A 13528-nucleotide genomic window follows, 5' to 3' on the forward strand; every position below is an offset into this window, starting at 1 on the left:
TCCCATCCTTACCATATGATGGGGAAAGGAGGAAGGGTGCATGGGGCATCATGAGACACCCCAAACGCCTTCCCTTTCACTGTGACTGCCAGCGAAATGGCACAGCCTCAGGGGCCATGTGAAGAGGTCCTTAATCTGCATTCTGAAAGTTCATTACATGGCCATGTAAATCTGGTCTAAATTACCTGCATCCTGTTGTCAGTGAAATAATAAATAATGACTGATTTTCCATAGCTATATCTTTATAATCTCTACAGTCGTCTTGTTATGATAATATAGATTATGAAATTGGAAAAGTGAGTATATTTGGATCCAGCTTTTTGTATCGTGAGTTCTGTACCCAAAGATTCAACCCACAATGGCTCAAAGGTCCAAAAAGCAAACATTGATCTTACTACATGTTGAGCATTACACTGATATGTAGGCATTGTCATGGTTACATCAGCCACTTGCCTTGTCACTGTGAATCAGCACTTTGCCACATGGAAATGCCTATGTGACTAAGCATTTTACCATCTAAATATGCCAGTATATTATAAAATTCTTCCAGGCATATCCTGCTGTAGCCTCCCACCATTTCACAAAACTCAGACTTCTAGCATTTGAATTGTTTGCCACCACTTTACTATGCCATTGTATATTATATGACTTGTGCATCCACAGATGGTTTCAGGCCCATAGGCCTGGAACCAAATATCATGGTCCACTGTCATCACTTAAAGAATAATGCTTAATCTTAAAACTCATGCAAGTGACTACAATGAGATGATTTGCCTTGTAGGTGCAAGATCACATTCAAAACTGGCATGTCGTGGTCATCATTTCTCCTTCCATTTACAATACTTTTCCAGCATTCTGGGTTGGACACAAAGCCCCCTATGTACATACAGATACACATGCTTAGATAACCCCATCCAGTCATAAAAGGTCAGCTGGTCTTTTGACTTGTGATAACTCAATGAATTTAATAGTATTTTCTTAAATAAGGAGCAATCAGAGTCAGTCTATTCCTTTGAATTTGGCTATAGGACCTGGTATTCCATGGTGGGTTCATTTTGAAGCCTGTACCAGGAACACACAATCTACTACCTCATTGTTGCTGAGATTTTAATTGAAATAGGTCTCTTTGTTAGGGTTAGACAACCTGTCAAAGATTCATCAATGTACATGAGAGAATTCACATAACAGAACAAACATGTTTTCGTTTTGTTTTCAGAACAAAACTAGCACAGCTTCCTTTGTCAAACAAAGCATGGACATAAAACCTGCAGCAACGAGACTTCATTTTGGTGTTCTATGCAATGGCAAATATATAAATATATATTATATAATCTACCTTTAGGATGCTATTTTGACACATTTGTTTAGTTATAACTCAGTGCAGTGCAGTATACCTAGTAATACCGTTTGATGTGATGGGCTTCTTTCTTAAGCAGCTGCTCATGTTTAAAAAGCAGTATGCTAGTCTGTCAAAGGAACTGCAGGAAAAAACTCTGATCATCAAAGCTTAATGTATATTCAAACAGTGTTTGCGTATGCACATAACCACTCATTGGATCAGGGCCCATCTTGCAATCGATGGGACAAACATTTATTTTAATTTTTTGCATCATCAGCTTTATATATGCAGTCATTCTACTTGTATCAACATGCAAAGGAGGAATGTATGAATGACATTTTCCTAGGAACTGTTTGACAGCTTTTGATTTAATCTTATCTTTTGATATGGCAATTGTAGCCTAATGAATCAAAGCAGAAAGGGACTGATTTTGTTCCAAGGATGATCTCTGTTCTGTTAACATTCATTTCCCTCCCCAGACTTTGACTTGTATCACAACCCACTCTCTGATTTAGCATTTCCGAAGAGAGCCACACAGCCACATACTCATTATACGATAGCAGATATTTTCCATGTGGAGCGGTCTGTATGTTAATGTTTACTGGGGTGGGGGTAGTTTATAACAAACTTGGACCCAGTAAGTACATTTTAATAGTTCAGTCTGCCCATAGGAAGTCTATTAAGGTGGACTGTTTGACTCATTAAACTTTGTCAAAGGCTCTCAAGTCGTCCTGTGTGCAGGAGGAGCCAAGCAGGCGAATATGTCTGAGGTTGTGCTTCAAGCCAGGAGTGTAAGATGATCTCTCTCTTTCCCGAGCCCATCAGGCATCCTTTTGCATAGGGACACACTCGCACACACATTCCTATCAAGTCATCTTGTGAAAGACTGCCGGCTTCCAACTTGGCTTGAGTGTGCAACCTTAATAAAACACACCGAGGTCTGCGAGAAAATAGCAGTTCAGCCGCAGCTAGGGCAGGAGAAAGAGACTGAGGCTATGCCTAGGCAGCTGACTCAAAGACGCTGCATGCTGAAGTGTAACAGAGAGGAAACGATAAATCCCAGCTACTATGCAATAAATTGCTCCAGCTTCAGCTAAGGAAGCTCTCTGTTATCATGAAATAGATTTTTTTTAAAAGATAGTTATTATCTTAATCCTCTTTTCTTTACCATTTCAACCCCTTAAAGAGGTCTTTAAAGACAAAGCAAAACGAAACACAAGAGGGAAAGGAGTGAAAGTGTTTCTGTTCACACACACAAAAGAGGGCTAGTAACATGACCGTTCTCCTTGGCTTTGCTTTTCTCGCTGCTCTCCTGACTCACATAGGCTGCAGCAATCCACGCCGGGTACCAGAGTCCAGCAGCACAAGGAGGTATAACCGGATTCAGCACGGGCAGTGCACCTACACTTTCATCCTTCCAGAACAGGATGGGAACTGTCGGGAAAGCACCACCGAACAATACAACACCAACGCTCTCCAGAGGGATGCCCCTCACATGGAGCAGGATTTCTCTACCCAGAAACTGCAACGCCTGGAGCATGTCATGGAAAACTACACTCAGTGGCTGCAAAAGGTAAGCGCTTCATCCCATCCCACCTCCCACAACTTCTCACCCACGTTGTTTTTTGATATTTGCATGTCCTGGGCTTTTCAGATCCCATATGTATCTTTCATGACATTTGCATTATGTATATGGTTAGCAAATGTCATAGTGTCATGCTCTTTGTTATGAGATAAATTGAGAACAAAGCTTTATGCAATTTTCTTGATTTTTTCTCTCTATTCTAGACTTTGTGAAATAAATATTCTCTGCCTATCTTACATGGATAGCTATAAGTAATGTTACCTTGACAGGCCAGGTGCATTTCTCTGTTGGCATATAGTAGATGCAGGTTGTCAGAATTATACACATTGAGTTTGAATGCATACATTGTCAATTGCTCTTGTATAGACACATCATTCTGGATGGATCAAGATAGATGGAAAAGATGAATTAGTTAAAACTGAAATTATTTTCATTTATCATCAATGTTTATGGGTTTAGTTGAAACCTATGCTAAAGAAGTTATATTTCTAACACTGTTATTTGTGATAAATGAATGAGTTAAAATAATTAATCGCCCAGTGTATTGGGCTATAAGAAAGAATTGTTGGCATATTTCATGCTTGGGAAGAAAGAGGGATTCAGTTAAGCAAAAGCTTAAACTAATTAGTAAAATGTGCTTTAATAAGAATAACACAGCTGGAGGTTCTGAATAAAATATGTCCCATATATCTTTGTAGAAATCTGGCTAGGTAAAGGGGGGTTATCTCTCAGAATTAATCACTGTCATCATAAAACTGTTTATAATCTGAATTATACAAGTCAGTACCCGAACTGAGAGATTATAGAAGTTGAAGTAAAAAAGCAACAATTCTAAGATCAGCTAACAAATGGTTTGGAGTTGCTTTAACAATTTGCCAGGAATTCTGCTTTTTGTCTAAATTTCAGATGCAACTCTTCTATTTATTGTACTAAGTCCCCAAATTGTGTGTTATATTATGACAGTACACCTACCATCTGAATGAAAAGCAGAATCCTGTGCATGTTTCAAAAAGTTAAGTTGCACTTCAAATAAAAGCAAAAAATAAGTGTGTACAGTAAGTCTCATCATGAAGGCATGTTTAGCCTGCAGAAGAGAAGGCTGAGAGGAGTCATGATGAGGGCCATGTATAAATATGTGAGGGGAAGTCATAGGGAGGAGGAAGCAAGCTTGTTTCCTGCTGCCCTGGAAACTAGGATGCAGAACAACAGCTTCAAACTACAGGAAAGGAGATTCCACCTGAACATCAGGAAGAACTTCCTAACTGTGAAAGCTGTTCAGCAGTGGAACTCTCTGCCTCGGAGGCTCCTTCTTTGGAGGCTTTTAAGCACAGGCTAGATGGCCATCTGCAAGGGGTGCTTTGAATGCGATTCTCCTACTTCTTGGCAGGGGGTTGGACTAGATGGCCCATGAGGTCTCTTCCAACTCTATGATTCTACAATTCTGTGATTCTGTGATCAGTAGGATTTACTCCCACGAACATTGAATAGAATCTGAAACTTTTGCTGAAATTCATTTCTTACTTGGGATGAACCATAGAGATAGAAGAGACAGAACTTAGTCACATTGGGATTTTGGGATTATAGCTCCCAGATTTGGAGCAATAGGAGAGAAGCATACTCTATATTTCCCATGAAATGTGAAAATCCTCTACCTACCCCCTGAACCCAAAAGTATTTACTTCTGAGCAGAAAAGTGCATGGTGAATGAGTCTATTCTGAAGCTTTGCCATTGAGACCATGCTGTCAGAGTTTTGGGTAGAGCTATATTCAAATAAGTTCCTTTTCTAAGATGTAATGGCGAAGTCATCTTTCTCAAACCACTGCTCAATGGACATTGTGGAATGTAGGATGCACCTATAACATTATTGACTGTTAGTGATCAAATCTTTGCTAAAATTCTCCTTACGAAGTCCATTAGCCTAAAGTGATCTGTTCTAGTGCTGAAATAATACTTACCATTAGGAATTTTCTCCCAAATTGTGGTCACTATCTACCACCTTGCCATTTCCACCTTCAGTTCTACCTTCTGAAATGACAAGTGACATTTCTTCCTACATATGAAAGTAGTTATGCACCATTGAATTTGACAGGGTTTGGTTCAGAGTAGACAGTATAGACAGTATTGGGAATTGTAAATTCTCTTCTCTAACACATTGCAGCCTACAGAACACCTCTGAAAGAAAGCACGTGTTTTTTGTGTATTTTTTGCACAATCTGTGTACAATTTAATGTATCAAATTTCTTCTCTCTTTTCATCAGTATGTAAGCAGTTTCACTCAGAAGCATATCTCCTGGATTTCAGAGATGGGGGGAGGCATTGCTCCCAATTAGGGTAGCAAACCAAAATGGCAATACAGTCTTGAAAAGATTTACTCCAAAAAAATAAGCCCCATTGAATGGATGGGGGTTGCTCTTAGTTCAGTGTATATGTGTGTGTGTGGGAGACTGTACCCACACCGAAACCATTCCTAAATAGTTTCTCTTGGAAGTTGGTGCATTGCATTCAAGGAGGCAATTACTTCCAGGTTTTGTGGTGGCGGATGGGTGGGGAAAAGTAGCCTGAAAATTGCACATCCAGTTTTAGCAAGTAAAGGAGGAGAATGAAGAAGTAGACAGGAATTTTGTGACATAATGATTATTATTTTGAGCTATGTGTTTTAAGTAAACTATTATGCCCAAGAATAAAGGCTGTAGCCAGCAACTGTTTCCAGTTGTTAGTAGTGCAGTTAGAGTTGTGTACATTTGTATGCATCTTTGTGTGTTGGCGTACATGTATGTTTTTACATTTGTTAAAAAAAAGGTTGCCCTGCAAAACCTTACCTAATAGTTCCATGTTCTGTGTCTGACCACTAGGGACTGAGCTAAGCCCACTGTTTTGCCTGCAAACTGCAGAGAAGAAAAATGACTTTGGTGGGGAGACCTTCTCTAAATTGCTGTTGACCCTCGTGTTTTAAGAAAAGAAGATAGATGGTTAAACATGTAGTTAGTGACAAAATTGTATCTTCATGGCTCACATTCTTCAGCAGTTATCTGAACTTTGAAAGTAGGTGAAAGGTTTCCCATTAGGTCCTTTAAAAGTAGCAAGTGGCCAGAGATCACATATTTTTGCTTTTCGGTTTTTGGCAGAATGAAAGGACATGCTTCCCAGGGTGTCTGTGTTTGGAAGTGGGCATTAGGGAGGGACAAAATGGGTCATTTCAATCCATCTATTTGCCTACATTGTAATCTATATCACTACATGAGCCATTCACTGTTTTGTTGCCGTTGGAGCAGGCCATTTAAACCACAGTTTTCCCATCCAATAAATGAATAACCTTTCATTGGAAAGAATATGTACTTCAGAAACCATTGAGAGTTTCAAAGCTAAGGTAATGTCACCTAATGATTTTATTTTAAAGTAATCAGTTCCAATTGTGTAGTATTTGAACACAATACGGCCAAAGATTGAGTAAATGGGAACTACTAGTCGCAGAGTTATGACCAAAGTACATCATTATAATTATGTAAAAAACAACCACATCCAGTTATTTAACATAGTGTTCTTGTGTCTATGTGTGTTCTTAAACCTTTGCTGTAGCATATCACACTCATTTAAACTATTTAGCATTAGAAGACATCAGGGCATATTACTTCTTTTACAACATATCCCAAACACAAGTTTTGTAGAGTTTGGAAGGGAGATAGATGACATAAAAAGGAACTCAAGTATGGATTGTTTAACTAGGAAGTTGACATTGCAAGGGTCTTAGCTTAGCTAATCTGGAAGAAATGCAGTTTGATCTTTTTTTGCAAAAAAAAAAAGAAAAGAAAGAAAGAAAAAGAAGAAGAAGAAGAAGAAGAAGAAGAAAGAGAGTAGATTCTGGAAAACAAAATAAATATTTTAAAACCCTTCTTGCAATGAGCTGTCACTTCAAATCCCGCTGAAGAGTTCCGGGCCTGACTGTAAGCAATTAAGTTTGGGTGTCGTCCAGTGAAATTTGCATATCCTTTGTTGGTGTTTAAGTGATTGGTTGGACAAGGGACCAAGTTAGGAGTGTTGCAAAGAGCATTTTTGCTGAAACTACCAGAAGATGATAGCCTGATAAACATATTTGCAGCTTTTCCTTGTGGTATTTATTTTAAGAAGAATAACTTCACTTATCACTTAACCTTTGGTTTCATAACTGCCATGTTTGTTCTAACAGAGTAAAACAGACTACACACTGTTGTGTTTATTTCTTGCAATAACTGGCTATCATACAGCATTGAAATGCTTAGGTTATAATTTCCTTGTTTAAATATAGTCAAGGAATAGATTTCTGTAATTTTTGACTTGGCAACTTTTCAGGATTACTCTTCCCCATGCTGAACTTACCCTAATGTATTGTACAACTACAAATGGTTTTGTAACTAATTATACAGATGTGTGTATGATATCCATTTAGCCCTCTACACACTATCTGTGAGTGCAATAGTATCTAGAATAGAAATGAATAAACTAGAGCATTGGCAAAATGCTACCAACTTTTTAGCAATTCTTTTATTACCTACAGAAATCTAAAATACTTATAAGTCTGGGCTTATTAAGATATGAACACGGGAGCTGCCTTATGTTTAGCTGGTCCATTAGCCCATGTAGCTGGTACTTTCTAAGTGGCCCACATGGATTGGCAAAATATGGTCCATAGGATCCATGTGGTCTACCCTGTTTTTGCAGCTGAAAGTTCCCCAAATTTTAATCCCTCACATTTTTTTAAAAAATAGGAGAAGCTGACTCTTAAAGGGTCGGAACATGAGCCATTTAAACACATATTGTCAACTCTCACTGACAGCAGTTCTCCAAGGGTTTAGGCAAGAGTCTCTTCTAACCCTGTATTGAGATCCATGGTGGTCTATTCAAATACCAAACAAGTTGTGCTGAAATTAAATGAGAAATAATGTGGAGAGAACTGCTCTCCTTCAAAATTCCTTAAAGTGCAATTCATTCTCACACCTTGTTCCCCTTCATTAAGATCAATGAATGAATTTTATTAATATTTCCTCTGTTCTACCTCATTAGAAACTGAAGTTATGAAGAAATAGTTCGTGAAGGAGGCTGGCACTTGCTGTAATTCCAGACCTCCCCCAGATTTGGTCTGGTACCAAAAAATGACAGACATCAATGCTATAAAATAAGCTATATTCCTGGTAGCAAGAGATGCAGCAAGAGAAAGCACCACAATCCCTCAGCTAGTGGGGTCCAGCATTTTCTCACAGCAGATGGTATGACTTGGCCATCAAACACTAATTCTTTCCAGACTGTCCCATGGCTGATTTTCAAGAGCTGCGTGGATGGCTATAGATTCACTTAGCACAGATGTAGTCCCTAGGATGAGACTGATGAAAAATTGAACCTGAAAGTTTATATAAGTACAGAAGCAAACAAATGAAAGTGAAGAGTAAGCCACCTCCTATTCCTACGAGAACTATATAAGCAGCTTGGTAATAGAAACATTAATTTTCCTAGTTCATTCTCTGTAGCTCCATTCTCATCTTTGAACTTCCAAGCTAACATGGAACAATCTAGCAGGACATATTAAATTCAAATTATCAATTTTTATGTCAATGGACGATGGTTTATCTTCAACCATAAAGCTAAAAAAGACTTGACAAGAATCTGCCTGGCATAGATTTCATATGTACTATTGAAACATTGGTGAGTGCTATTGAAAAAACCCTTGGTGGTTCTGTCACCTGTTTTGTCCCTTTCTCTCAGTAGCACAGAAAACTGTCTTGTCTGTGGGTGGACTATTTGTATGCCCAATGTAAAGTTGCCTACTTCAGAGGTAGGCAAGTTGTAGTCCCGAGACCACGTAGCCACAAAGTTGTTTTAATGGCTCCCACCCTATTCTGTCAAAAAGGAGTATGAATAGCCTTTTCTGGAAGCCCCCCAAAAGCAGGATTTTACATTTCCAGTTCTCTGCCAGGATCCCATATATTGTTGAACATTCAGAGAGGTCTGTTTTTCAAAACCAGATCTGGATCGCCAGCCATTGCTTTTGTACTTTTGGTCATTTTTATCAGTCTATGTGGATCCCAAAGAGCAGAATGCCCCCTGAACACTCTGCTTTCCACCATTCCAGTTACTCTGACGGATACTGTTTCCTTATTATCCAGTCCCTGTTAGTTGTTGTCCATCACTTGCTATGTGATACTTTTTTAAACATGGTGATGCTGGAACTTGGGATCTTCTACATGCAAAGCATGAACCTAGCTGAAGAAGTCTTTCTGTGAGTTCTGTTGCTCAGGGACCTCAATGGAATGTCTTCATGGCAGGACTACTGATGGTAAGAGAGCTGTCACTTGGAGTTGGTGAGAAATTAGATTTCCTCTGCTGCCCATGTTGAGATGCTTACACCTGCAGCCAAGAAAAGAGCCAAGCTGTCAACAACCTTACAATTATATAGAAATCAAATTGTCTCAAAAACAATGCTGTTTGTATCCAAATATAAAATAGTTGGCTGCTTTTAACATTCAAAACATCTTTCTTCTATTCATGTGGCTGAATGTTGGTAAAGGGCTTTACTCATGCAAATTCCAGTTACCCGCAGAGATACTCCAGAGTGCCCACAACAAAAGTCAAGAGGTCCCCAACATGGAAACACTTAAGGAGTGGTAAATACAGAGAGCTTATGTATTTGGGGAGAATATTTTAGGAAAGGCACACAAACAGACTCATACATGCCTAAATAACAAAAAAAGCTTTTTTATAAATGCCAACTCCACTTTTGGCTGCTGTTGTTGTTATTGTTGTATCCCCACATTTTCTTTTGACTCTCAGAATGTTTCCCAGGTTTTGAGGAAAGCCTTGACCATGCAATCCCAACTTACTTATTTTCATTAATAACAGCAGTTGGTTGGCACTTAGTGGTAATACTAAATCATACAAGACTGTCAGTCAACAAACTTGTCACTAGAATGTTCCTTTGATATTCTTTTTGGGAGAAATCCTTGGCCTTTAAGCAGCAATGCGTATTTTGCAAATGAAAACAACCCAAAAAAGCAGAGCCAATATGGTAAACAAATAGAATACCTCTCAATCTGTTGGGGTTAGGGGCACAGGATCCCCACAAAAGTATAAAACTGCAAATAAAAGCATGTCTTTTTTCCTGAGAAAACACCTCCCTAGGAATCTCTAGGTCCTCCAACAGGACTTTATAGTCAACCTCCAGAGAAAGTTGACCATATAGTCACACCAGATGACACAAAGATTCCCAAATAGAACATTTTAATCCAATTCTTAAATTATCAGATCTGTAGAAGTTGAACTCACAAATGTGACTACAGTATATAAACTTACGACAAGAGGTCTGCATGTGGAAACAGATATAGTCTTACACCATTGATACACGGGCAGCTTCCATATATATTTGGAAGTGTATGTACAGTTGCTATCCCCACCTCCTTCCAAATCTAGCAATCCTGTTGAAGAGTAATGAAGAAGGGGAAATTTTCTTTGGTTTCTAGGGCAAAATCTCCTTTGGTGCATTGGGAATTAGATTTAGCACATTGTGTCTTCTTTGTTCAAAGCAACACATCTTCATGCATTCAGCTGTCACTGATCAAGTGTAGTAGAATCAAATACAGGGAAGTTGAGTGATGTAAGTATCTTACAGCAGACGAGTCTAAGAGAAACGGACCACCCAGTAGCAACTGGCTTTGATGTCATGGTTGGACATACTCCTCAATTCTTGAAATTCTTTCTAAGTGTATCTCATCAGTGAGGTTTGGAAGAAAGTAACAGGTTAGCATGACTTCTCCCGAGGTCAACAGATAACCATTTCATTGCAGTGGCATTCCATTCTTAGATTTTTCTAGGCACTGTTTCCTCCATAAAAAGACAAACACTTGTAAGCTGTTTGCTTGAGAGTGTAACAACTAGAAAAATCTACACTGCATTCAATACTCTCTTCTCTTCCTGTTCCTCCTAGTCTCCTCTCTGTGTGTATGTATATACACAACTATTTTGGAATGTATACCTTTGACAGAACCCATTGTTTTTCCTTGTTTTACTGTAAACCACCATGTACATTTGATGGTGCTATATAAATAAATAACAATAATACATACTAATAATAATGTGCAAAGCTTACACATAACAAGACCTGAAACAGGGCTTTAGAATTAAAGTTGTCTGAAACAAGCAATTTGTTGTGTCCATACTGAATGGAATTGAAAGTTCTCTCTTTCGCCTACAAAGTCCATGCTGTTACCCCAACATTTTTAAATTCAGCAGAATAATTTGAAAGGTGATGTGGATGAGGGCATCTTTTGTGCTGTTATTATTGGACAACTGAATGTCATAAAACCAGGCCAAACTAAAACAAGTCATCAAAAGAGCTAACAGTAGACAATGATCAACACTGTGATTAACCCTGCTCTACTCCATTGCTGATGTATTTACTGTTTTGTGCCTTCTCTTTTTTTCTTCCTCTTTTAAAATATGTTTTTATTTTAGGACATACACATACACAACATTTACAATTCCCATCACCACCATGAGGATTGTTTTCTTTTGCATATTGATCCTTTTTGAGATGATCCATATAGCTCTGCATACTATATAACATTTGTATCCTATTTCTTATGGCCTGATCTCTAGACTTATTCATAATATAATTCTTGAGCCAGTTCCATCTTCCTTCAACTTCTTGCAATCTGTTTTCATTACCTTTTGAATCATTTATTTTTACATCCATAATTTTGAATTTCATTTGAACCTCCATGTACTTACACCATTTATTTACTGTCCACTTTGGTTTGTCTTTCCTTCCCAATACTATCACCACTTGTGTGCACTCAATTATTGCTTCCTTTATTTCCCTGTGATTTCCCATTCCCTCTCTTTGTACTAAGACAGGCATTTATTATAACCCAATTGATTCCTAATATTTGATTTGACACATTTTGTATAGTCTGCAAGAAGTACTGTACCTGTTCATATTCCCACATCATGTGCATAAACTGCCTTTTCTGTTGACATCCATGCCAGCTCCCGTTTTTATAATAGTAGAGTAGTTGACAGGGTGTATGATACCACTTACATAATGTTTTCCTCCTCATTTCTCTTATTTTTTTCCTTCCTCTTTCCAGAAATTTCAACAGAAGGTTCATCTCCATCTTCAAATTACAGCACTAGTTCAAATTCCCAGTTTAAATCCATTAAAACACATTCAAAGTTAAAAACCACAGCACCCCCTGACTAGATTTTAAACACCTTCATCTTTAATAGCCTACTGGAAGGATGGCAGGGAGAGGGCCATTCTGGCTTCCCTGGGCAGGAGTTCCAGAGTCGAGGGGCAGCCACTGAGAAGGCCCTCTCTTTCGTTCTGACCAACCAAGGTTGAGATAGAGGTGGGACCAAGAGAAGGGCCTCTCCTGAAGATCTCAGGGCCTGGGCAGATTTGTACAAGGGGATGTGATCAGCCAAATAGCCTGGACCTGAACCATCTAGGGCTTTAAAGGTCATAACCAGTACTTTGAATTGTTCCCGAAAACAGACTGGCAGCCAGTGGAGCTGCTGCAATGAGGAGTTGTCAGCTCCCTTTAGCCAGCCCCTGTGAGCAACCTGGCTGTAGCTCTTTGGACCAGCTGAAGTTTCTGCATACTTTTCAGAGGCAACCCCACATAGAGCGTGTTACAGTAATCCAGACAGGATGTAACTAAGGCATGTACCACCATGGCCAGATCTGGCTTCTCAAGGAATAAGCATAGTTGGCAACAAGTTTTAAGTGTTCACAGGTCCTCCTGGCCACTGCTGGTACCTGGGCCTCCAGGTTCAGTGCTGAAATGAGAAGGACCCCCAAACTGCGAACTTGTGTCTTCGGGGGGGGGGGGGTGTAACCCCATCCAGCACAGGCTGAATCCCTATTCCTTGGTCTGCCTTCTGACTGACCAGGAGTACCTCTGTCTTGCCTGGATTAAGTTTCAATCTCTTTCCCCTCATTCAGTCCATTACTGATGACAAGCACTGGTTTGTCATCAGTAATGGATCAGGACAGCTTGGCATTAGGTGGAAAGGAATAGTAGAGCTGGGTGTCATGCACATATAGGTGGCACTGTACACCAGTACTACGGATGACCTCTCCCAGTATTTTCATGTATATGTTAAACAGCATGGGGGACAGAAAGGAACCCTGAGGAACCCCACAAGTCAATGGCTGGGGGATTTGAAAGGAGTCCCCAAGCACCATCTTCTGGGCACAGTCCTCCAGGAGAAACCGGAACAACTGTAAGACAGTGCCTCCCAGTCCCATCCTGGTGAGATAATCCAGAAGGATACAATGGCCAATTGTATCAAAAGCTGCTGAGAGATCCAGGAGAACCAACAGGGACACACTCGCCCTGTCTAGCTCTCTTCGTAGGTCATATAGGAAAGATTTTGCTATATACAAGTATTGTCTTTTTCTTTCTTGTTTATATTCAAGAATTCTACAAGTTATTCACTATGACACTGATGATTGACTAATGGATTATAAGGGTTTCAGTAGGAAACATAGAAAGTTCCCATGAAATGTAGCTTACCATTGTATATCTCAATTTGATTTAAGCCCTAAATAAAAGCAATCATAAAAAGTTGTATATAT

General features: G+C 39.2%; 1 protein-coding gene across 2 annotated transcripts in view; it reads left to right on the top strand.

Moving 5' to 3' along the window:
- Positions 1-2072: 2072 nt before the first annotated feature.
- Positions 2073-13528, top strand: part of angpt1 (angiopoietin 1) — a 199272-nt gene continuing 187816 nt past the window's right edge. Inside the window, exon 1 of one of the 2 annotated variants that reach the window (XM_008108252.3) lies at positions 2073-2912. In XM_008108252.3, coding sequence (XP_008106459.2) covers positions 2613-2912 — 300 coding nt within the window. In that variant the 5' untranslated portion in view covers positions 2073-2612. The remainder of the gene's footprint in view (positions 2913-13528) is intronic. The other variant, XM_003219446.4, reaches the window with a different exon arrangement.

The sequence above is a fragment of the Anolis carolinensis genome, chromosome 4 (genome assembly GCF_035594765.1).
Source record: "Anolis carolinensis isolate JA03-04 chromosome 4, rAnoCar3.1.pri, whole genome shotgun sequence".
Taxonomy (NCBI): Eukaryota; Metazoa; Chordata; class Lepidosauria; order Squamata; family Dactyloidae; genus Anolis; species Anolis carolinensis.